The 24622-nt window shown below is 36.1% G+C and overlaps 1 protein-coding gene across 1 annotated transcript; it reads right to left on the bottom strand.

The window, feature by feature from the left end:
• Positions 1-1141: 1141 nt before the first annotated feature.
• On the bottom strand, positions 1142-24277 carry LOC131052165 (uncharacterized). The gene is made up of 5 exons (XM_057986772.2): positions 23998-24277; positions 9345-9440; positions 3795-3922; positions 2698-2919; positions 1142-2047 (listed from the first exon to the last, which is right to left on the bottom strand). Exons 1-5 carry the CDS (start codon positions 24020-24022, stop codon positions 1673-1675), a joined length of 846 nt encoding a protein of 281 aa, XP_057842755.1. The 5' UTR covers positions 24023-24277; the 3' UTR covers positions 1142-1672.
• Between the last annotated feature and the right edge of the window lie 345 nt (positions 24278-24622).

Raw genomic sequence — 24622 nt, 5'->3', positions numbered from 1 at the left:
ATACTCCACAATACGAATTCTAACCACATCACCAATACCCTAAATGCATAGAATATCAATAAATATGAAAGAAATCAGCAATAAAAAACACTCAAAATCACAAAACCAAATAACAATCAAGATAAGGCAAAAAGGGAGTCAAACCATCACCAAATCTATCAAAAACAAAGTATGATGACCTCCTTGATTTGTAGATTTGCCCAATGATGTTGGAATCAATGTGCTCTCACAAGAATTTGGTAGCATAATAGTGCTCAAATGAAAAAAGAGTGGAATAACTGAAAATGATTGTGCTAGATAAATATGATTTTGGATAAAATGGATGAAAGGTCAAGATTGCTTGATAGAGATCGAGGATGGAGGAAGGAGGAGAGGAATAAAGGAATTAAAATTTTATTTTGCTTGTGTAAGGGACCCATGTGCTTGATGTGATGGGAAAATGTTCTTTAGTGTTCTCTTTATTTTTGTCTTGGTTTTATAAGTCATAGTAAATTTAAGGGCTTCAATAGAGAATATAACTCATACAATGATCAACCCTTCCATTTGGTTGAAAAAGCCCTATGAGATCAGTGATATTCAAGGTGAATAACATACATGTCGATTATTAATTAACTTATATTACAGGTAATATGGAAAAAAATAAGTTATGTTTGCTGATGTTCAATGGAAAGCCCCATTTATTGGCACAAGTGGCTACCAATTATTGTACAGCCCTAAAGAACTCTCTTGCTTAATCAGAATGTAAGTGATATGCCACTTTGTTGAGTCTTGAAATTTTTCAGTCCTATTAGTTCATTAATGAGAAGATAAACATAAACATCCACTTAAAACTAAAAGCAATAATGAATAAATATTTACAAATCTTAGCCTGCTGAATTAAAGCAAATTTGCTGTGTGCTAGTAAGGTATTTATCATCGGAGACTAAAGATAGTATAGGCTACCGAATGCCAATAGAAGCTTCAATACATATGCTGTGCTAATGTCAGCAATCATGTTTCTACAAAAGGCATACATTAATTATAATTGTACTTATGATGGAGTTTAAGAACTGTTAAAACGTTGTTGTACCAGAAAAGCACAACATATCAATATAGTAAAGTCAAAAATGATAGAAGAAACTTACATTTTCCCTGGCCAAGATTCATGAATAATACTAAAAATTTGCAAAAGATTGATCATTACTTGGACAAATTTTCAGAACAATTGTTAAAACATTGTTGTGCCAGAAAAGCACAACATATTAAAATATTGAGTATAAAATGATAAAAGAAACTTACATTTTCCCTGGCCAAGATTCATGAATAATGCTAGAAATTTGCAAAAAATCAATTGATTATTACTCGGACATATTTGGACAATATACACTCAATTCTTCAAAATATGCCAAAAAGGGGATGGCAGCCAAAGCAAAAATCGTAGACCCATGAAACATTGATTCTTCATAATAAAGTTCACACTTCATGGCAAGGTCCAATAGAAACATGGTACAACGAATAATCAAATCAGATTGCACGTTTAACACCTTTTCTTGTCTCAAAGAGGCTCATTTAAATGTTGTAGTGAAGAAAAGCTACTTCTCTTTTATAACTTTCTGAAACCCCAAAGTTTTCCTCTAGCTGTGTACCAAGATTGGCTAGAACCAAGCTTAATGTCTTGATCAAGCTTCAAGTGCTAATCTCTTTGAGAATCAACCCGCCTCTTAGCCTGTTGAGCCAAGCGAATCTCTCTCTCTCTCTCAAACTCACGTAGGTCAGCTTTCTGAAGAAATGAAACTTTATCAAGGTACTTATCACCACTTTTGTTATATGCATCCAACTCCTCTAATAAACCTTTCTCCTCCTTAAATTCTCCCCAGTCTTTTCTTGATTTGTCAAGTATGTTAAGCTTTCGTTTTTTACTTATCTTGTCAAGTAATGCATCCAAACCAGAAGAAGACGACGCTTGCATCCTGGCTTTTTCCTGGGCCATCTGGGCTTCTTTAGAATTGGGATCTACAAACTTTTTTAGCTTCACTTGCTCCCCAGCAAATTCACGTACTTCACTGACCTACCATGATCAAATTCAAAGATATCTTAAAACCGCTAAGTTCAAAGAGTCTTGTCTCAAAACAGAATCACCAAGAAACAAAATAAACATGGTAGAGAAGTGGCTAACATTGTATCCACCTATGTGGACTTCAAAAAAAAAAAAGAGTAAAACTTTATGCTAAACAATGGCACAAAGCATACCCAAAACAATACTTTTTAGCACCTAATACTTCATGGTTAATGCTACAAAATAGAAAACATTATAGAAAATAGAGATTTTTACAATCAATCCAGGAAAAGCTAAAGCAGATATGTATCTGTCCAGATTGAATTATACATCAAAATAGAAGTTATGGAATGCAGTAAAATAAAAATCCTAAATCAGCTTAAATCACAAAAATATCAAGGTTTATTAACATGATGAAATTTGTTCAATAATTGCTTCTGGATTCGATTGTGTATGCCAATTGGATGATAAAGAATTGGCATACACAATCGAATCCAGAAGCAATTATTGAACATTAGCATGGATTGTGGAAATCTGATAGCACTAAATGATGAAATTTGCCCGTACACTACCTAAATATGAAATTACTGGCAGCATATCCATTCCTTACATATCAAGGTGGAAAAAATGGAATGATTGGTTCCAATCTGATTAGAATTCACCTCTATTTTTCCTTCTTTGCCAGCCGCATTAGCTTGCTTCACTGCTGCCAAAGCTGCAGCAGCAATTTTTCTGGCCTCTTCACTTGCTTCATTAGATTCTTTGGACCGTGCTTCTGGCTGCATCTTTAACTCCAGTTCTTCCCCAGGCACTTGTGGATTATTGCTGTTCAAATTGATCAATGCCGGCTTCTTTGGTGCCATGCCCAAATTCACCATCCATCCCTGTAAAACAGATGACAAAAGACATCAAAAAAAGGAAAAACAGAGTAAGGGTGGTATATGACGAAAAAAAGTGTGTACTGGAAACAAAAAATTCAAAACAACATTTAGTCCAAGCCATGCACAATAAAAATGCAAATTCATAAATTCATAGTTTCACTGCACTCTCATAAATTTCTCTCTATATTATGTTGTCTTGCTTTGCATTTTGACTTCTTGTCTTAGGGGTAGGGCATCACTTTCCCTATATTCTTCTGTGTCGCTTTGCATTGTAACTTGTTTTGTCTCAAGAGTAGAGAATCACATCCTCCAATATGGCACCAAAAGTGCACCGCTTATCTGTCAATCCTGAATATTTGCAGATATATAAAAAATAGATTTCTGCAGAAGAATGCATGTGACATTCATCCTACACCATTATTCAACTCATCTAATGGTTGGCTACTGGAAGACTGAATCTATCACATGAAAATTTACACACATGATGTTGAAAATCGATCCTTTTAAGGTTTCAAGAACAACCTCTGATCAGCTGTTTTATGGATTTTTCCATCCCACAATTTTTTCACCAGAATGTTGTTACTTAGAAGTCACCTACTTGTGGATTTAAAATGTTGGCCCAACAATATTTTACAGTGTTATTTTCTTCTGGAGAGGATAAGAATGCCTTTTAACAAACAGATACATTGTTCAAGAAACATATGCAGCACGTAATGGAAAAGCTTAAGTGTATCCAAGAGAAATGCACGTTATTTAATGAACTGCTCTGAAGTCTCAATCTTATAATCGTAACCAATTTCAGAAAACATTATCTTTATGCTTGTATAAACTGACACCCAAAAGTCAAATTTGTGTAACTCCATAACTAAAAAACTTACTGGCACAGATTTTTGCTGTTTGGACTTGTCCTCTCCTACTTTGGACTTTTTAGGAACACTATTGGATGCCTTACTGGATCCATTACAGTTCAACTGCTCCCAGACAGCATTTATACGAGCCTTCCTTGCTGTCAAGATGCGTACGCAACAAATATCAGTCAACTCTTTTATTCACAAAAGAGAAAACTAAGGATTTATTTTAAGCATAGATTGTGATTGTACTTAAAATGCAACATTTATCTAATTGGCATATATCAACATTGTATCAATAATTATAGGTATCACAAAGAGCATAGGCAGATATATTCTCTAAAATAGCTAACAAACTGCAGTAAAAATTTTATGAGCAACAATCAATGGCGATCAAACTACAAAACCATGTACACTAGAAACACTCCAATTAGATGTTAAGCAGTGTTGCAGGGAAATACGCCTCTAACCCCCTGCAACACATATCAGGTGATGGGAGCATTTCCATTATTGAAAACAGGTACTGGGATGTCCCCAATTCCCGAAAACATCCAGCCTGCATTTCCTACCATCTCCTGTTACAGAAACCCTACTTTGAAGTGTCTCCAACCTAAAAAACGACAAGAATTAAATAACCCAAAAAAAGAACTAAAATGCCCGCGATATGTCATTTTGTGCAAACATGGCAGCAACAAAACAGTTTACTTCCATCGTGATTATCATTCTGTGATTCAGTGAGCAGCAACCAGACCAACTTTTATCCAAGGATTCAAGTTTCAACAGCAATAAACCACTCCAGGTGATTAGCAATAATTTTCAAATAATTTACATTTTCTTTCAATAGTAAATAAGAATCACAACTGAGGAAACATGAAAATCATGTATAGACTTTAAAGATAAAAAGGTTATCAAGACCTTGCTAAAATAACGACAGGAATTAATATCTTGATATTACATTGAAATATCTTAACCTAAATTAGTAAGAAGTTAGCTCATACAGTCACAATAGAAAGAAGACATATATGTAACAATATTCAAATATTTTGATAGGTAAAGCTGAACATCATTATGTATACAGATTGCACTGCGAATCTTAAGGAAGGTTCAAATAGGTGCCTCATTGATGGCTTTTCATGTATTTAATACATAATCAAAAAAATTAAAATTTCTGAGCATATTCTATGTAATACTGAATACACTAGTATTCAGTAACATTTCTCCCGTTTCAAGTTTCATCCATTAACATTTTACCAATCAATGCCACATAGTCGTATTAAAGCAACTCCAGCACATTTTGACTGGATGGATTATTTTAATTTAAAATCTGTAGCAGTAATGCACTGTCATAACCCTACTATTATTGGTCTATCATTTAAGTCTTCTGTTTCTTATTTAATATTTTTATTTGTTTATAATGCCGAGGGGACAAAAACAAGGCTTGTACCCATGATGGAAATATCGTGACTGTATTCCAATGTTGAAGGAATCAGGTGAAACAACCAGCATTAAATGTAATTCCTAAGGAATTTTTGGATACTTATTCAGGGGTGAGGGCTCATTTTCTTCACATATCAGGGAACGCTATCAACCCTTGCTTGAATAAAGTAGAACAATATGAAACTATTAGGGATCAATGAGGGTATATGAAACTATTAGGGATCAAAGAGGGTTGATGGGAAAGTGACTCATCTGAGCTCTCATGCTTCAACAAAAGGGTCAACTCAAATCAACACAGAGAATTAGAGATGGATGTGCCTTCTACATCTGTGACAACAAAAGATGTAGGGTCCACTCGCAAGAGAGCACATATTGGAAAATTATTTGATGTGCTAGCTCAAGATGCAATTTATGTAGGAATCATACACTTCTTTTATGGAAATAAAATACCATTTAAAGTTGCTCACTTGCCTTTCTACAAGGAGATGGTCCAGGCCCAAGCTATCAATAATGGACCAGCAGGTTATAAACTACTAGGGTATGAAAAACTTCACAATACTCTTATTCATAAAGAAAAAGTTCAACTAAAGCAACAAGCAGCACGAATGCGGTCTACAGAGAGATGTGGCATTGTGATGGATGGGTGGATAGATACTATAAATCGTTTGCTTTTTAATATCATGTTAACATGCAACAAAAGCCATTATTATTTAAGGCAACAAATTGTTAAGTGCAAGAAAAAAAATGCAAAAGTTCCTTCAAAACTGACTGTGTGACACCACTAAGGAGGTTGGGGCATAACATGTAGTCCAAGTTATTACAGATGATGCCCTGTTTGTAAAGCAACAGGCTTCTTGGTACAAAAAAATGTACAGGCATATATTTTGACCACCATGCTGTGTGCATTGTTAAATAACACACTCAAAGATATTGACAAGTTTTAATGGATTCTAAATCTCCTTGAGAAGTGCAGAAAAATACAAAAGTTCAAATGTAATCATCACTGCCAACAAGCCATTTATCAAAATTTTGCCAAGGTGGAACTCTTCAAACCTGCTGATACACAGCTTACTTCTTATTTTATATTACTTTACCATCTTTATGCAATCAAAGGAGCTTCATGTTCCACAGTAGTTAGTGATGCATAGGCAGCATGGAGACAATCTACATCAAATACTGCAGTTGAGGTCCTTGACCAATTTGGCCTGATTTCAAATTTGTAGTCGACTTTATTCAGCCCATAGGCGAGGTGATCAAACTTATAGATTCAGAGCGGGGTTAATGCCGCAGTGCAACGTCAAGTTGCAAAACCGTGTTGATGCGGTTGCCCGAATTCGAGTCTCATGCAGGTCTTCCGCCCAAAGTGTGTTTGATGGCTACGGAGGAGTGGTGTGAACAGTGCAGCAAAATGCCACGCTGGAGCTTCACAGGACCTGCTGACCGGCGCAACGGCGAGGAGGGATGGTGACAGGGTCTTATCCCCGATAGAGGTGGTCCACAGATCAAGCAATCAGAGACTGTCGGGGTGTTAATACCCCCACCTATTGCAGACACAGGCATACGGAGGGCAGCAGAGTGATAAGGGGCGCCCGAGCTTCGCGGATGGAGAGATAAGGAAGGACCATGATTGGTGGAGGTGTTTGCTTGCGGCTGTGGAGAGATAAGGTGCGGGAGTTATAAGAAGAGTTTGAATGGACCGATAAGGAGTGGAGTGATAAGGTGAGCATGGAGTGATAAGGTGTGATTCGAGCTATGGAGTGATAAGGAGAAATGGAGAGATAAGGAGTTTGTGGAGTGATAAGGGAATGCTCGAATTGTAGGTGACAAAAATTACAGGCAATTGGAGGTGTTAATACCTCAGATCTGGAATGTAACCTCGGGGAGGGGGTCCCCCATATGTGACCCTCAAAAACCAATTACCAAGCAAAAGAAAAACTTATAGATTCAGAGAAGCCATGTTTAAAGGACATTTATGAAGAAATATATTCTGTGTGAAATAATAATTAAGAAAATAACAGATGTTAAAGATCCTTCTCCATATCCTTTGATAGAAGAAAAGGCACACTGAACATGGAACAAACTTAAAATGCCCCTTCATTGTACTTCCTATGCCTTAAATCCTATGTCGTATGATATAGAAGTGCCCAAGAAAAGGTGTCCATATGAGGATACTGTGGTAATAAAGGGGTTTGGGGCTGCAGTAACAAAGATTTATGGCTGAGGTGAGGATGCTTCATTTATCAAGACGGCAAAATAAGTTTTGATGGGGGCAAAGTGTTTTTTCTTCTCTGGAAGCCTTATATGATATGCAAAAACAGAAAAATGAAAGAGTGGTGGTGGAAACATGGAAGTGAAACACCTAAATTGCAATCATTTGCAGTACAATTGCTTTCACAAGCAGCCAGCTCTTCATCTTGTGAAAGGAATTGGTGTACTTATGGTTTCATTCATTCATTGAAGAGGAACAAACTAGGGTTGAAGAAAGAAAAGAAGTGAAAGAACCCAATCCACATTCATAGCTCGCTTCGCATTCTCTCGTGTTGTTGACAAAAGGAAAGAACCCAATCCACATTGATAGCTTGCTTCACATACACTCTTGGCACAAGTAAATTCCAACAAAATGGAACCAAATTCTCCCCCCCATGAGCTAGCTACACCCTTGGAGAATGAAGTGGTTGATGCTGATGACCTCAATGATTTACCACTACTTATATTGCTTACAAAGGAACTTAAGCTTGAGAGTGATGAGCATTTAGAGAACATCATACCTGAGACCTTGAAAATTGACAGCAGAGGTGATGCAAGAGAGGAACTTCATCCATTGAATGATATAATATCACAACTTAGATTTCTGATTTTTGTTTTTCTTATGCATATCAGCGTTTCAAAATTGAGTCCAGCATTTTGAATGTTGACACTATATTTGATATATTTTATCAATCCATGTGTGTTACTGTGTTTAAACCTAAAAGTTCAATATCATGATATTGATTGTTAAAAAAGTTAAATAACAAACAATTGATCGTTTTAATTTTCCTCTAATTGAACTTGACATGTATTCAAAGTTTTTTAAAGAACCGGCATCTCCTACATTTTTCAAAAATTGACATGCTAGTATTGGTCTCTGGTACCAATGCCAGTCTCCTAGCACCTATGATATTAAGGTTCATTATTTCAACAGTACACAAAAATTAGCAGTCTGTGGACCAAAGACCCTACAACTTTTGGAGCCTATGTTTGTGTTTAGGCTAAGTTACCAATCCAGGTTCAAATACACTACTACAGGAAAATTTTGGAGGGATAGGGTACACCAGTATGGCAAAACCAGTGTTCCACATTGACATGTCCACCAACCCCCCCCCCCCCCTCCCCCTTACCACAAAAAAAGCCCACACTTCCCGGGAGCAGTGAGGTTCTTTGGACATGTGGCTTGGGGGAACATCCCCCCACAGCACCGCCACCTCAGACGGGGATGCTGCCAGGTTGCTTACTATATGGCACACACCATTACATACTGATTGTAACCTTTAACTTCGTGAAAACTAGTTTGCCTTTCATGGGGCACTCGTGGAGATATTATATTGCAGATTTTGCCTTCAATGATTTCAATTCAACATATTATTATTTCTTAGGGAACAGGTAAGGATGAAAATGGGCAAAAAGTAGATGTTTTTCTTAAGATTCTAAGAATTAGCAATTCTTAGTCATTTAATCATCCATGGTCCCACAAAAAGAAACCATCCATCGATCACGTGCATTGTGCACTCCAAAATGGCACTACTCGGCTTTTTGTGAACCTCAAAAAACTTTTCCTTTTAGCAATTATGAAGAGAAAGCTCATCCAAAATTCTGATTCTAAGAAGTTAAGAACTAACTTCTCACCATTTGAAACTCATTGCCAATGGAAAAGCTTTGAAGTTTGACTAATTAATGTTTGTTTGGAATCGGACATAGTTTCCTACTGTAGATCATGCCTGTAATTAGGAAACTTGAATCAATTATTCTGGCCAAAATATCAGCTTCATACAAGCTGGTCAATCATCATATGTAATATGATACAGTTAAAATAATATTCAAACTTTATGCATTAACAAATTGTAAGGATAGAAACAAACTTTAAAGAAAGTTGAAAGATTTAAATACCATCTGCCTTAACTTGTGCCAGTGGGTCTACAGCCATGTTCCCAGTTCGAGCAGCTCCTGTAATCAGAACCTCATCATCTCTCCTATTTGTGCTTCCTATAGTCAAGTTACAATAATCTTCACAAGTAAGAGATAGTCCAATGGTGCACAATTCTGGCAAAAAATGAAAGGAACAAAAACTACAGAATCTCATTTCTTAACAAATGTGATAGTTTTAAACACCAACACTCCACATATGCTTGTAGGAAAATGCACGAGGAATTTGATTATTTCTGGTGATTGTGAGCTTTTACAGATTTTTTTCAGCCATCTCCATTACAATAGTAGTGGGTATTGTCCATGGAAAATTATATGCAGATATTCAAGGCAACAGCTCTTCTATACTATCAAATATGCGAAGACAATAACTTCAAGTATAACATGTTCTCTAATGGGAGGTAAAAAGCATGCATTGTCAGTCGCATGGGTGTTAACTCGGGGACGGACAGGGGAACAAGGATAGGAGAAGTCGGAGGAATGGAAATTAGAGGCTGGCAGAGAAGTATCTGCTTCTGTAATAAGAGATGTATTTAAGGCAGAATACAATGTAATATATGTATTTCTAATGTTGTATCAGGGAAGAAACTCCTTGGTAAAGCCATGTAATATCTGTGCTGGTGTTAGGCAATAAAGCCTAGAGCAGCTCATGTATTATCTGTAAATAGTTTTACTAGGAAGAATTTCCTTGGGCAAGACCGGAGGTTTTCTTTACCCGGTTTTTTCCTACCAGTGCCCACACTGAACCGGGGTGTAAAAACATTTTTAAAATTAATAAAATTATTCGGCTACAGCCTATTACCTATCGAAAAAAAAAAGCATGCATTGTCAATATTAAGCATGCCAAAGAGAAAGCAGCCCATAGACTTCAAAAACCCACTGTCACTCTATCTTGCAAAGACAAAATAGATAATGCAAATAGAGAGGAGTGAATGTTGTCTAGGTGAAATCACAAGAGTCGAAAAAGACTCATACTTTTTTCATATATCTATATTTTCCGCTCAAATCTGTTTCATTACCACATTTAGGCTTTAGCATAACAGTACAATAAAAAGACCTATGGCAAGAGATCACAATAAAAATATTTTGGGGACATTCCTATTATTTAAGTCTGCCCCATGATTATCCATGCCATTTATGTCTGAATTAAACACTTCTCATGTTGATCCTCTCTGCTCCTTGACAAGGCCTCTCTCCTTGCTCTCCTTCAATTCATCAAGCCGCCACATTGAATTACATTATTGCACCTGTAAGGTCTAAATCTTAAACTCACCCATCATTTTCCTCCCCATTCCAGTCACTCTTAGCATTCCAATCAACCAAGAAAGCCAAAGCAACTGCTCATTTTCAAGTTTATTACCAGCCTCAGAAGCACCACGATGAGAAATCTAGCTACAAAAATCTAATGTGAAAATCAGTCTGTTTGTCTTAATCAAATAATTTATTCCAAGTCAATTACAGATTATCCACAAACTTAAACTAAGAAGATATTAAAATAGTTTGATGAGACGATCCCTCTTTTTGAAGGAAAAAAATACCCTTTGAGAAATTCATGGAAGACATCTACGCATTTCTCAAGAAATTGAAAGTCAAGGTTATTGGAATTCATGAAAAAAGGAAAATTCCCAGGACTCTCAATGTCAAGACTGCAGGGATTCATAGAAAGGAAGGCTAAGATTCATTATATATTCATGCACAAAAAATGTATATAATCAGGAGTTTCTGCTAAATGACAGTGAATACAGCTTCAAGTACTCTGAATATTCTACATCAGGTTGTAAGCTGGTATAATTTTGAAAAAAAAAAATCTTCAATCAAGAGTGAAGCGAACATTTCGACCTTGGGAATTGAATAGAAAACTAAGTTTTATTCAAGAGATACGCAGGACTTTTCGAGTAACTCTAGTCTATACCTTTATTTCTGAATATTTTCCAGTGCCTTTTGAAAAACTTCATATTTAAAAACCATGTTATATGCATGAAAATAAAACTTTGTTCGACAGTGTTTCCAGGATGGAGAAAAGAGGCGGCATTTTGGGGACAGTAGTACCGAAGGCCAATTTTGGGGAATAGCAGGAGACAGCATATATATATATATATTTCTCAAATATTACAGTTCATAAAGATCTAAAATATCAGGCTACAAAAGTAAATAGTATACTTATAGCAAATTGCTAAAGAAACAAAAGAATGTTTACTTAGTAACAACAATGGCCCATGCCGGGATTAGCATAGTGTGATAGTTAAGTTGTGTTGTTGTTCTTGCCATCAAGGTTCAAACCCCGCTGGGGTGTTATTATTGATTATTTTAATTGGGGATGAAGTCCTCCATTTGTGACCTCACCGGTTGATAAATCTGGGTCAAAAGCACTTACCCCTCTTTAAAACAAAAACAACAATGGCCCCTGGATTTAGCCAAAGAAACAGAAGCATTAAACATATAATATACTCAGTCTTTTACTCTGTAGAAATAAACCACTGAAGAATCCTACCAACATATTTCCAAGTTGGAATACAATGAGAATAAGAGAATGTCAATATATGATCCCTATGACATATTGTTTGGGAAGCAATAATGCATATTTTGTAGAAAATAATCATATTTGACATCAAGCAGAGTGAGCTTTAAATTTCATGCCTTCAAGCCATGACTTTTATTTGTGTGAGCAATGCGAATATTCAAAGGTAAAAAAGTCAAGGATGACTAGTTATTAACCATGCATACTCGCTTCCTCTTCATTTCTTCCTCTTCAAGTTCACAGCTGCAAGTGCCAAAATGATGGCACTTTTGAGAGGCAATGTAAATGGGCGAGTGGGTTACATATAGGATGTGTTTAGGGTTTCATAAGTGGCATGGACCGAATTATGGCTCCCTGCACACTTTCTCGTTTCAATGAAAAAACTGTTTATGTTTTTTCAATTGAAAGATAGAAGATGTGTCCTTGATTTTCCTAGAGACGTCCCTGCTGTGCCCATGTCCTGGAGACAGCAGTGGGGGCAAGGACATGGAGCTGGGGTGTGCAAACATTTTGCCGTATATCCCTGAAAATAAAACAAAAAGAAAACATGATAGTCAAAGGAAACATGAAATCATTATTTTTTACCATATTGAGCCATTAATTGGAAACTACAAATCTAAAAAGTGGCAAGTGACAGGACTACAAACGAATATCACAGAGAATGCCAGTTAATTCAGGAAAACAGCTTAGCCCAAATTTCACAAAAATATGTTACTAAAATTTCAACTTTCAACAAACATGGAAAGCCCAAGTTAAACAAAAACAATAGTAAAGCGTTTAAAAACCAAAACTATTGCTAGATACGAAATAATAGATCAAGAGGGGATATAAATAAATAAAACTGAATCTTTTGCTAGAATAAAAAAACAATATATACAGACACTAAATTGCAATCATTATTCTAACTTATCTTAAAATTATAAATACACTTATAAAATATATACAGAATACAATTGCATGTAAAATCTCATTTTATTACAACCACTGTTTTCTTACATAAACATTCCTACATCACTTACAATATTCACAAAGAAAACCAAGATCCAAATCGCACCAGGGACAAAAACATCAAAGAAGAACCTTACAACTAAGCCTACTGAGCATTACCCATTAGAACATCAAACAGATGGCAAAGAGGCCTATGGCTCAAATGAGTAATAGTTCAGATTGCAAGCCAATATTAAACTGTCAACCAATGAGTATCCTGTCATTTGCCCGAAATTGGCATATACCGACTAAGGGTGAAGGCAAGAAAGTAGTTTACAAGGTCCAAGCAGACAGTAAAAAGAATCATGATTGATTGCTAAGAAAGCTCCCAAAGGAGAATCTTTAGATGAGAGCAGGAACATTAGGGATAAAAGCAATACAAATATCAAAATGGAGAGTAATGAAGACTCTTGTCTAAATGACAATGGGGGTGCAGCATATGTATTTGAGGAAGAACCATAAATTTGGAATTTCATATCCAAAGAAGAGGCCAACAGAAAGGAACAAATCTGCAATAAACAACTCCAAACAAAAATTTGATTTTGCAGCACACGTATTCTTGAATGCAAATATTCCTTGGAGAGAAAATGAATAGATCACAAAACTCGAGGACAAGCCTTGAATGCAAACATTTCTTGGAGAAAAAATGAATGGATTACAGAACTTGAGGACAAGCTTGCACAGACCCCAATAAAATCCTGAAAAATGTAAAAGACCACAACAAATCTACAAGATAATTGAGGCAAACGCTATTTTTGCCCCTTAGGGCTGAAACTCAATCCCACACCTATCAGGATACCCAAGTTCAAAACTTGGCAATAGTGTTTGTTGTGTTGTAAACACACACGCTCCATTGCAATTGGGGACCTGTTGATGTGTCTTTTGTACACATACGAACACAGAATAAAATACCTAAAGGTACCTTATCCTCTCTTGAACAAAGTTTCCCAACTGCTGAAGATTTCGCCGAAGGATCAATCGAGGCAACTCCAAGGTTCTTGTATGTAGGTTCTCTACGTGTGGATAAGCTTCTCATGGTATGATGTGATTTTGCTGGAATCACAAGGGGACTTATGTTTGACTACCTGAACGTCTGATTTGCTTTCGATATTGTTGGAACGTGAGATTTTACTGGCCGTTGATTTTGAAAAAAAAGGAAAAAGGAGAAAGGTTCAAACGGGATCTATTTCTAATACTAAGAATGTAAGAGCAATGAATGACCTTTGATGAAATTCTAACTAAGTCTTGCTTTGACATCCCAAGACCATCTCCACAAGGTTAGTGCGATCTTCTGAGGAAAGCTTTATGATGTTCAGCTCACCGCTACAAGCATGGACACCATCAGGCTGATGCATATCAATGAAGAAGCGACAATTGAAGTTAAGCTTAAGCTGAATGATTCCAGTTGACTACACAAGGCAAGTCTACAATCAACAAACTACTAGTAGTATGGATATACATATTTCACCATCGACCATACACATTTGTTCCACTCATCTAATAACATGAAATCAAATTTGAGAAGTATAGAGACCATGCAAATTGTTGAATCGACCCATAGAATTCACCATTTCTTCAATGAAGTTTACAAGTCCTTTACAACATCATCTTGGCAACAATCTTTGCCTTCTCTTTCTACTCTACTCTAACTATTTCCTATTCTCTGACTGTTCACTTTTATCTATTCTCTATCAACCAACTATTAACTTTTACAAATGATGAGCCAAGGTTTATATAGGTAAACCCTTTACAAATACACGACTCTGATTGACTTAGAATCAATGGCTAGGAATACAAGATAGAAACCCTAATTAGGGTTTGCTACAACAAACTTCCTTAGCCAATTAGAAAATTACATTACAGGAGTGAGGACCAATAAGAAGCAAGGGTAGGTACATCAAAGTTTGTGTCGTCCCCGATGAGTCAGATACATTGAATCTGGACACGCTGAGGTGGACCAATCCGACTGGAGGAATGATGACTGGGATGCCACCTTATCTGACACTTGTAACTTGGTTGATGTTCAATTTGATGATGCTGAGAAGCTAACTTTAATTAATTCTTCTGAAACTATCTGCTTCTTCAACGGACCCTTGCACTGACCTTATTTGATTATCCTTTGTCTTTGACGTGATGGATGGGTGGTGTACCTTTCCTTGAAATGCTGGCAACACCTTTCATTGTCATCTTGTGGTTCCTTAGTGCGGCAAAGTGAAGGTTCTAGAGGTAGCTGGTAATTCCTTGAACACCTTGAGTCTTCCCTTTTGCTTGTGGAACGTCCTTGACGATGATGGACTAGAAGTGGTAGTCCTTGATGATGCTAGACTGGAAGAGGTCATCCTTGATGATGCTGGACTGGTTTTCTCCATCTGCAAAATAAACCAAAAGGTGATTAAGTACATATGACATGTTCATTTCAACAAAGCATTTTCCACCTTAAATCATCAGCAAGAAGACTTTTAAATAAAGCTCACTCAAAATCCTTCCCAGGGACAGGCCCTATAAGAATTTCGCCCTGGACCCTTTAGAAGGGTCAAGAGCGAAATTTGCTAATTTGCCCAATTTAGACCTCTTGTCAACATTATCTCACAACTAGCTCTTCGCCTGGCCCAAACAAGGTGAAAAATAGGAGTTTCAAAAGATTTCGCCCTAGACCCTTTGGAAGGGTCAGGAGCGAAATTTGCATTTTAGGACAAATTCCATCATGTCTCTACTCCAAAATGCCTTCCAAGGCAAGCATACGCTATCCTTCTCCTCACCAAAGGGCTAGGAATCCACAACTTGACCTTCATCATGGGCAAACTAGGTGATTTTGGGAATTTCGCTCTGGACCCTTTGGAAGGGTCAGGAGTGAAATTCAAGTTTTAGGTCTCAATTCTTCATTTCCTTCACTTCAATTCATCTTGCAGGGCAAAGTAACATCATTTCAACCTCAACCACGCCTTAGGACTCAAAATCCTGACTTGACACAAGGAGGAAATAAGTAGTTTGAAGAATTTCGCTCTAGACCCTTTGGAAGGGTCGGGAGCGAAATTCATGTTTTGCTTGTCTTCTCCTACCTAGCTCCATTCTTTTCACTTTGTTTCCTCTAGACTCCTTCATTTGAATCCATTTCTCAACTTGGCAACATTTGCTTGATCCTAAAAAGGCTTGAAAAGGAAAATTCACTCAAAATCCTAGCCAGGGACAGGACCTATCCAGAATTTCGCTCTGGACCCTTTGGAAGGGTCGGGAGCGAAATTCATGTTTTACCTCAAAACTTGCATTTTTGGTGATCAAAAATCATTCAAAGGCAATCCAAAGGGCTTCCCTCACCTAGATCTAGGCCTGACTTAGCACAAAATTTGAAGGATAAGATGGATTTTAGGGTTTTCGCTCTGGACCCTTTGGAAGGGTCGGGAGCGAAAATCTTGTTTTGAGCTTATTTCCTCATTCTTTCAACTCCAATCCACCTCCAAGACCAAGGACACATCGCCTCACTCCTATCTGGGCCATAAAAACCAAAAACTTGACTTGATTTGCAAGGGAAAAAAGGTGATCTTAGTAATTTCGCTTTGGACCTTTTGGAAGGGTCAAGAGCGAAATTCATGTTTTTGCTCAATTCCTCAAGTTTGAAGATCGCCAGCAAGTCAAAGTCATGCTCAAGGATGCCTCCAATCCTATCTCATCCTGACCCACGCTTGACTTAGCATAAATTTGAGAAAAAAGGTGGTTTTGTGAAATTTCGCCCTGGACCGTTTGGAAGGGTCAGGAGCGAATTTCTCATTCTTGACTTGATTCTTCATCCTTTCAATCTCATTCTTCATTACAAGATAAAATTTCATCCTTTTTCACCCAAGGAACAAAGTTTTAAGCCCAGGCAAGGTTAAAAAAAAGGTTTGTAAGGAATTTCGCTCTGGACCCTTTGGAAGGGTCAGGAGTGAAATTCATGTTCTAGGCTAAAATCCTTCACATTCTTACATCCCATCACTTCAAAACTAGAATGTAGGTCCAAACAAGGTAGGAAATGAGGTTTATGGGAAATTTTGCTCTGGACCCTTTGGAAGGGTCAGGAGCGAAATTTCCATTCTTGGACAAAATCCTCACTTTTCAACGCTTTCAATCATCCCCAAAGGCAAAAACATGTCCATTCTTCCTTTCAACATGCCTTGGATATTAAAATTTGATCAAACAAGGAAGAAAATGAGGGCTAGGTAGATTTTCGCTCTGGACCTTTTGGAAGGGTCAGGAGCGAAAATCATGTTTTGGGCTTGATTGCTCATCTTTCCTTCTTCAATCTTCTCTGGGGGCAAACATAGACTACTCTCCTTGCATCTCCATCTTGGTCCTGACTTTGGCTAAAGGGAAAATGAGTGTTTTCAAGAATTTCGCTCTGGACCCTTTGGAAGGGTCAGGAGCGAAATTCACCTTTTAGGCTAAAATCCTTCATCTCCTCCACCTTTAGTCATTTCCTTAAGGCAAAAACATGTCTAACACTTCCATACATGCCTTAGAAACTAGGAATTTGGCCTTGGCAAGTGAGAAATTGAGGTTTAAGGGGATTTTCGCTCTAGACCCTTTGGAAGGGTCAGGGGTGAAATCCCTATTCTTGGCTAGTTTCTCACCTAGGTTCATTTCATTCTCCTTCAAACTTGATCAATTTTTTTCCAAGCGCAAGTCGGTTTAGCATGGTTTCTTTGCAGTTAGGGTTTTTCGGTTTTCCTCAAAATCGATGGTTGCTACAATTTTGACCTAGGGTTTCTCGGTCTCTATACCTGCTCGTGAAGAATCGTATTCATGGGTTTTTATAATGTTTTCCTCAAAAATTATATCTCGGTTTTGCCTGATTCTCTCCTAAAAATCATGGTTTTTTTTTTTTTTGCACAATTTTTTCACACAAAAATCATGGGATCTTTCTCTACAAGAGGGTTTTCTAATTTTTTCCACAAAAAATCACGATTGAAGTTTCAATGTTTGTGTTTTGATCGATTTTTCTCCCCAAAAATTATGTCTGGTTTTTTAGATTTTCTCCTCAAAAATCGTTTATAGGTTTTTTTGATTTTTAAAGTCGTTTTTGGGTTTTATAATTTTTTCCTCAAAAAATTACTAATAGGTTTTATAATTTTTTCCTCAAAAATTTATTGTTGGGTTTTATAATTTTTTCCTCAAAAAATTACTGTTGGGGTTTATAAATTTTTCCTCTAAAAATTATTGTTGGGTTTTCTGATTTTTCTCCTAAAACAAATCGGGCAGTTTTTTCGTGGGTGATCTTAGTATCACATCAAAGGTTTGGCAATTTTTCCAACAAAAATTGTGGTTTCTTGCAGTCGGTTTTGGGTCATAGTGCTCATCTACAAAGTTTTTGATGATTTTTTTAACAAAATCATGGTTGTTTTTCTGAAGCAATTCAAGTTTGTCGTTTTTCTCCTCAAAATAGTGGTTTCAGTTTGAGAAGTTGTTCTCAGTATCTCTAGCTTTAGAGAGGGACAATTTTGTTTCCCAGCTTATTCCAAAAATTTTGCAACATTAGGGAGGGTCTTAGGAGCAGGCTCATTTTGCAGAGCGTTCTAAAGAGAAGGGGGCAGCCTTCTATGTATCCGTGACCATTGTCTTCTGTAGGATAGTTAGATCAATGACCATTAACAGAGGGTATTAAAATAATGTAATGTTTCTTTAATGGTCATCTTAGTTAGTTAACAGAGGGTATTAAAATAATGTAATGTTTCTTTAATGGTCATCTTAGTTAGTTTAAGTAGTTTCTAATTCTAACTTCTATTTATGTTTGTTTCGTTTAGAAATATCATAATGTAATTGCCTATATATGTAAACTCCGTTTTCATTATTGAATATACAATTACCATTACACCAAGAATCCTTCTCTAAGTCAAAATAATACCCAACAATCCATTAGCAAGAGGAATTTCCACTAGGAAATCCTCACATGAGCTGAAAATCCGCTCAAGAACCCATTGACTACATGCAAATTCTGCCTTGGAATCCATATGCAAGGTCAAACTCCGCTGGAAAATCCAGACCTATGGCACAAGTTCGCATGGAAGAGATCCACATGCAAGTCAAATCTCCACCAAGAAGAATGAGCGCTCAACTTGTTTAAATAGCCCTTTAAAACGTGTGAAACATGTGAAAACAAGAAAGAGGCCGACCTGGATTGAGACACAAGAAATTCCCTCCAAAATTTGATTTTAAAATGCAAGAATTCATCACCAAGAAGGCCAACTTGAAGTGGAGAGGGTTTGGAATTTAAAAAATGAAATAAAACATAACCTAGCCGACCCCTTGTCAAGAAGAAGTGATTACACAAGAGGCATATAAAAGCAAGATTCAAACAATCATTTCTACATTGTTCAAAACAGATTCAAAAACAAATTAAAGCAGCAGAAGTCAACAAAAAAAGTGCAAAATTGGAAGCGAATAAGGAACAGAAAATCAAGTTTGTAAATGCAAAACCATTGCAAGCACAAATTTGTGCGATAAAATTGCAAGTGTAGGGTTCAAAATTGCAAGACAACATCAAACTTCCACCTCACATTGCAAGGCACCCTAGGATTTCCACTCAACAATGCATGAAGAGGTGAAATTCACACTCAGCAATGCATGCATACCCCTTATTCCCACTCAACATTACAAGAGAACCTTCTAATCCTGCTCAAGGTGAGTAAGAGCAAGTGAAGGTAAGGTGGAAACAATCCCAGCAAATTTAACAGAAGAGCAGAAGTAAATAATAGTAAACAAGTGTGAATTTGAGCAAGGGAAATCTGATTTCCAAGCCAAGTGAATGAAAAAGAGAGAAGTGCTTAAGGAGCGAAGTCAAGCAGAGATAGATGAGAATTCAGTGCATGAAAATCAAATTCAAGGCCAAGTTTCTAATGTGGAGAGGGCAAACTTTGTCAAAGAAAAATCAGAACTGGAAGGAAGATGCTTGATTTTAGAAGGAGAAAGAAAGAGAAGATGACATTGAAAGCTGGAGGAGGTTGATGCAGTAAACAAAAAGGAGGTCATCTTTGGAAAGAAATGCAAGTAGATCACATACAGATCTAGGGGATTCCTCGCCATTTTTAAGCATCTTTCAGACCTGAAACATGATTTTCAAAGAAAATAAAAATGTTACTTCCAAATTATGGGAAGGGATTGTGCAGCAAATTTCTGTGAATTATTGATGTTGTTTTACAATTTTCCATTGAAGATTAATTTTCATGCAATTTCTTTTAATACTTCAATGGAATTAGGAATTCAAGAATATAAACTTTCATTCTTCACTTTAGAAATTCCAGAATTAACATAAGGTTTCACTCATAACTTTAAAGCAAGGAATTTTCTTTATTTTCAGGTATACTTGTAAGGAAGAGGATGGAGAACGATTAAAGGATATCTCAACAACGTAAGTGAAGTCAAGGTCAAGGATTGTAATGATGAAGGATGTTAAATGCAAGGAACTGACAGGCAAAAGATAGGACAAGGAAGGTATTTTGAGAAAACTACAAGTTTTCACTCTTGAGCAGATAGTTTCAAAAGAGTTAATCAAAGTTAAAAACTCATGAGGCAAAGATGGAGAGACTTCTTTATGATGATATAGAAGTAGAGATCGAACAAAAAGCTAAGTAAAGAAAGAAGAAAGTCTACAAGGCATGTTAGAGCTGAGGTGGCACCTACTAACCTCCACCAATCAAGTAATCCGAGGTCAACATGTCCAGATTCATCGAACCTGACTCATCCAAAGAAGAGATGGATGTCTAGAACGGCATTAAATGAAATACTGCAACTCATTTTCTCATTGGTTGACATTAAATGTATGAGGTGTTAGTTATAACAAACCCCACCTTAGGGTTTTATTATTTAATCTTGGTCATCGATTTAGAATCACTTTGGGCCCTTCTTTTTGTAACTTTAAGGTTTATAAAAGGCTTGGCCTTTTCATTTGGCAAGGTTAACAGTTAATAGAATAGTGGTAGGAATAGTAGCAATAGTAGTAAGAGAGGAGATTAGAATTGTTGCCAAGACTATGTCAAAATCAATATATAGTTTTCATTGAAGATATAGTGGATCTTTGTATCGGTTTCAACATTTTGCATGGTTTCTACTTGTCAATATTTAGTTAAAGTTCATTGATTTTAATGGAGAAATGTGAAGATATTTCATAGATTCCTTTGTTCATACCATTTGTAGTTTGTTGATTGCAAATTGCAATGTATGGTTAGTCTGAACCTCATTTTGGCAATAGTTCGATTGTGGATGTTCATTTGGATTCTGCCAACATTGGGTATTTGGATGGATGTTTACAATATGAAAATCTTTCACCATCCTTAGCAGATTGCACTCTTTCTATGGCATTGTGAGCTATCTTTGGTTAAATAGAAAGTAGTTCCATAAAGAATTCATCTATCCAAAGCACTATCCATTATAATCATTGTTCATAGGTCTTAGATTAGATTCCCTAACCCTGATCCTTTGATCTTTGTTTGATAGAAGTTTAAGTTAGTTTAGGAAGAAAGCATCACTTAAATTGCTATATCGGATGTTCAAGTTCCAGCTGCTTTGTAGAAGTGTCAAGCGTAAGTCCCTTTGTGAGAACAACAAATCACACCATTTCACTGAGTCTGTCCATTGCAGTGTCAACACTTGACAGTAGGGACCTTGGGGTAACCTTATTTGATCATATATTTAGCAAATTTTGAGGTTTCGTTGTTCAAAAGAGGATAGACTACTTAGTGTATTTTATTGTGTTGGAGAGTGTCACAAAACACACATCAACAGTGTTTACACAATAGTTGACCTAGAGATTACATGTAATTGCAATGGCAATCACAAACCTAAATGAATTAACGAAATCCTATTAGTCTGACCTTTGCACTCCCAGCAAGAGTCTTGGACCTACCGATTTGTGCATCTCCTCTGAGAGAAGAATAGACCTTTAGATTTAGCTATTGTATGCATTGAATGAACTTCTCGTGAAATCAAGATGGCTTTTTCTTTTTGTCTTCCCACTTTTCTGAGGTCGAGTGAAAAAATGCCCCAGCAAGCAATTTTCGGTTCGTAATGCGTACATGAAATAATGTGCATGACTAAGATATAGGTTCCCTTCCATTTTGTGATATATAAAATCTCTATGCTCAACATTTTCAGTTATTTTTAAGCATGGATTTAATATTCGACTATGCATATGTTCATTATGATTTTCCAAACTCACAATTTTCCTTCTCAGGTTTTAACCTACACAGAACTCTAGTTTTGGTATACAAAAAAGGTTTTGTGTCTTCCATGACGTTCGAAAAGACAATAGTACCCCTATTACATAAGAAATAATACATTAGAAAACTGCACTGAGAAACAGTGTCAAAACAAGTATGATAATCTTTAAAGTCCATATTAAATTTGTCCAGGGCACTGCAATTTCTATTTTAAGTAATAAAGCTCTGTTTTATAAGGATATGAAGCATATATAATAGCGAATTGTGCCTATTTGAGTATTTCCAAACAGCCAAAGGTACATACTAAAAGGCTAAAGCAAAACTAGAACATCTTATCTCAAGCGGAACCTAGAACGTTATATTTTTCCTTACCAGTTCAGTTCCATTCCTCTACCGTCTGTAGAAAAACAAATTGAGAGACAATTTTCTCTATTACTCTTAGATAGCCTATAAAGATAAGCAATTTGCCACTGTACCTATATAATATTTTAGATTTAATTTATATTTTATCATAGACTTTTTAAAATATGAATAAGAAAATTAAGTATAACAAATTTTATACAACAAATAATAAGAAAGACATATGCACCTTACATATACTTGTAAATGGGAGGCGTTTGGATTCTGCAAATAACTTAATAATTTTGAGAAAAAGGCCTTTAAATGAACTCAATTATTTATCTAGCTTTGATCTACACTGATTTATATTTTACTCGTTTCCTAATAAAATCCAACTGCAAGTTAAGTAATTTCTTCTGTGCATAATTAAATAAAAGCATTTGAGACAACTGTGTAAAAGAATTTTAATACTTTACAGATTTCATCATTTTTTACAACTTGATCACCATCACTAATTATTTAGGGATTCACTGAAACTCCTGATCTTTCCTTGATAATATTAATGAGCTATTGAATATGCAGCACTCAAAATGTGAAGGTTCTGCCAACGTTTCACATTTAATGTAACAAAATGAATTAAGTTCTACAAAATATATATAAAATTAAATTCGAGAGATTCCTTCAATATTTTTAAGTTGGGGAGATGCTGCTGTCTGCTCGCAGTCAAGTCAAGTAAAGTAATTTCTTCTGTGCATAATTAAATAAAAGCATTTGGAGACAACTGTGTAAAAGAATTTTAATACTTTAGAGATTTCATCATTTTTTACAACTTGATCACCATCACTAGTTATTTAAGGATTCAAAGAAACTCCTGATCTTTGCTTGAAAATATTAATGAGTATTGAATATGCAGCACTCAAAATGTGAAGATTCTGCCAACGTTTCACATTTAATGTAACAAAATGAATTGAGTTCTACAAAATAAATATAAAATTAAACTCGAGAGATTCCTTCAATATTTTTAAGTTGGGGAGATGCTGCTGTCTGCTCACAGTCAAGTAGGAGCACAACTTGGAACAGGGGCAAATGTTGGAAGAGGAGGCACCGAGGAAGATGAAGATGGCAGCAAGAATACCGCTGTGTCTCTGTCTACGGTCAGGCATGGAAGGAAACCCTACATATATCAGCTTAGTGGAAAGGCAGTTTCTGGGAAGGAGCTCAATGGAGAAGGCCAGTTGGCTATTGTCAAGCTAAACAGTGTTTTCCTTTTCGAAATGGATTTCTGAATCTTCCCAAATCAGTTTCTCTGCTAGCAGCTTGCGAGGAGAGGGAGTGACAGATTGAGATTTCTACTGTTCAAAGGGTTTTTAAGAAGTGCAAAAACACTGCTATTCCATTCCATGTGCAATGATTTCAATTAGTGACAAATCTCTATTGAAAAGGGATTTCAATTCAATGAAAATACGCAAAATTTGTTTTTTTAACACACGTATAAAGTTTCGTGTCCTCTATTCTTTATAAGGGATTTCAATTCAAGGTAAAAATGCAGAAACTAAATTTTAAAAACCGGTTTGGAACAAGAAAATACCCGAATCGGTTCCATCGACAGCCATGGCGATCGCATTCAACGTCTAGCACGACTCGATCGAATGCCAATGTGACAGAACAAAACAAATTAAATTTGAGATTGTGACACTTTTTCTTGATCGAAGACGAACTTAGGGTTTCAAGAGAAATTTTCCGGCTGCGATTGTTTATTTGTTTATTTAACTAGAATTCGACACAGAATTTGGTAGAGGCAAACTGAAAAATATATAGCTCTCTATGTATGTATGGGGGGCTGATTATATAAAATTTTGTGCATAACATCATACCGATACCTATGGAAAGCGCCATTTATAGGCAATCAGTTTTTTATTATGACTAGCATTTGCATTAAATATTTAATATTAAATAATTTAACGATCACTAATTCATGTTTATGACTTAGAGACTGCTTATTAGTTGCTGTAATGTTCGGGTCAGACTTTTTTTTGTCTTTTTTCTTGAAATAGTTGTTGTTTTGTCACTTAATGTTCAAGACAGTCTTTATTTTTTAATCTTTGATAGTCTTTTGATTGTTTTGTTGTAAAAAAGATTTTGCATATCTTCACTAGTATACTTATATTCTTAAAAAAATAATACTTAAAATAATGCAAAGAGATATCACATAA

The sequence above is a fragment of the Cryptomeria japonica genome, chromosome 2, assembly GCF_030272615.1.
Source record: "Cryptomeria japonica chromosome 2, Sugi_1.0, whole genome shotgun sequence".
NCBI lineage: Eukaryota > Viridiplantae > Streptophyta > Pinopsida > Cupressales > Cupressaceae > Cryptomeria > Cryptomeria japonica.
This window is presented reverse-complemented; position numbering and strand designations above follow the sequence as displayed.

What these genes read in the sequence shown, in the direction of transcription:
- LOC131052165 (XM_057986772.2), bottom strand. Translation starts at nt 24,022, where the DNA reads ATGGCTGTCGATGGAACCGATTCGG. An exon ending in AACAGCAAAAATCTGTGCCA is followed by an intron (nt 2,920 to 3,794) that starts GTAAGTTTTTTA and finishes TCTGTTTTACAG; the next exon opens with GGATGGATGGTGAATTTGGG. An exon ending in GCAAAGAAGGAAAAATAGAG is followed by an intron (nt 2,048 to 2,697) that starts GTGAATTCTAAT and finishes TGATCATGGTAG; the next exon opens with GTCAGTGAAGTACGTGAATT.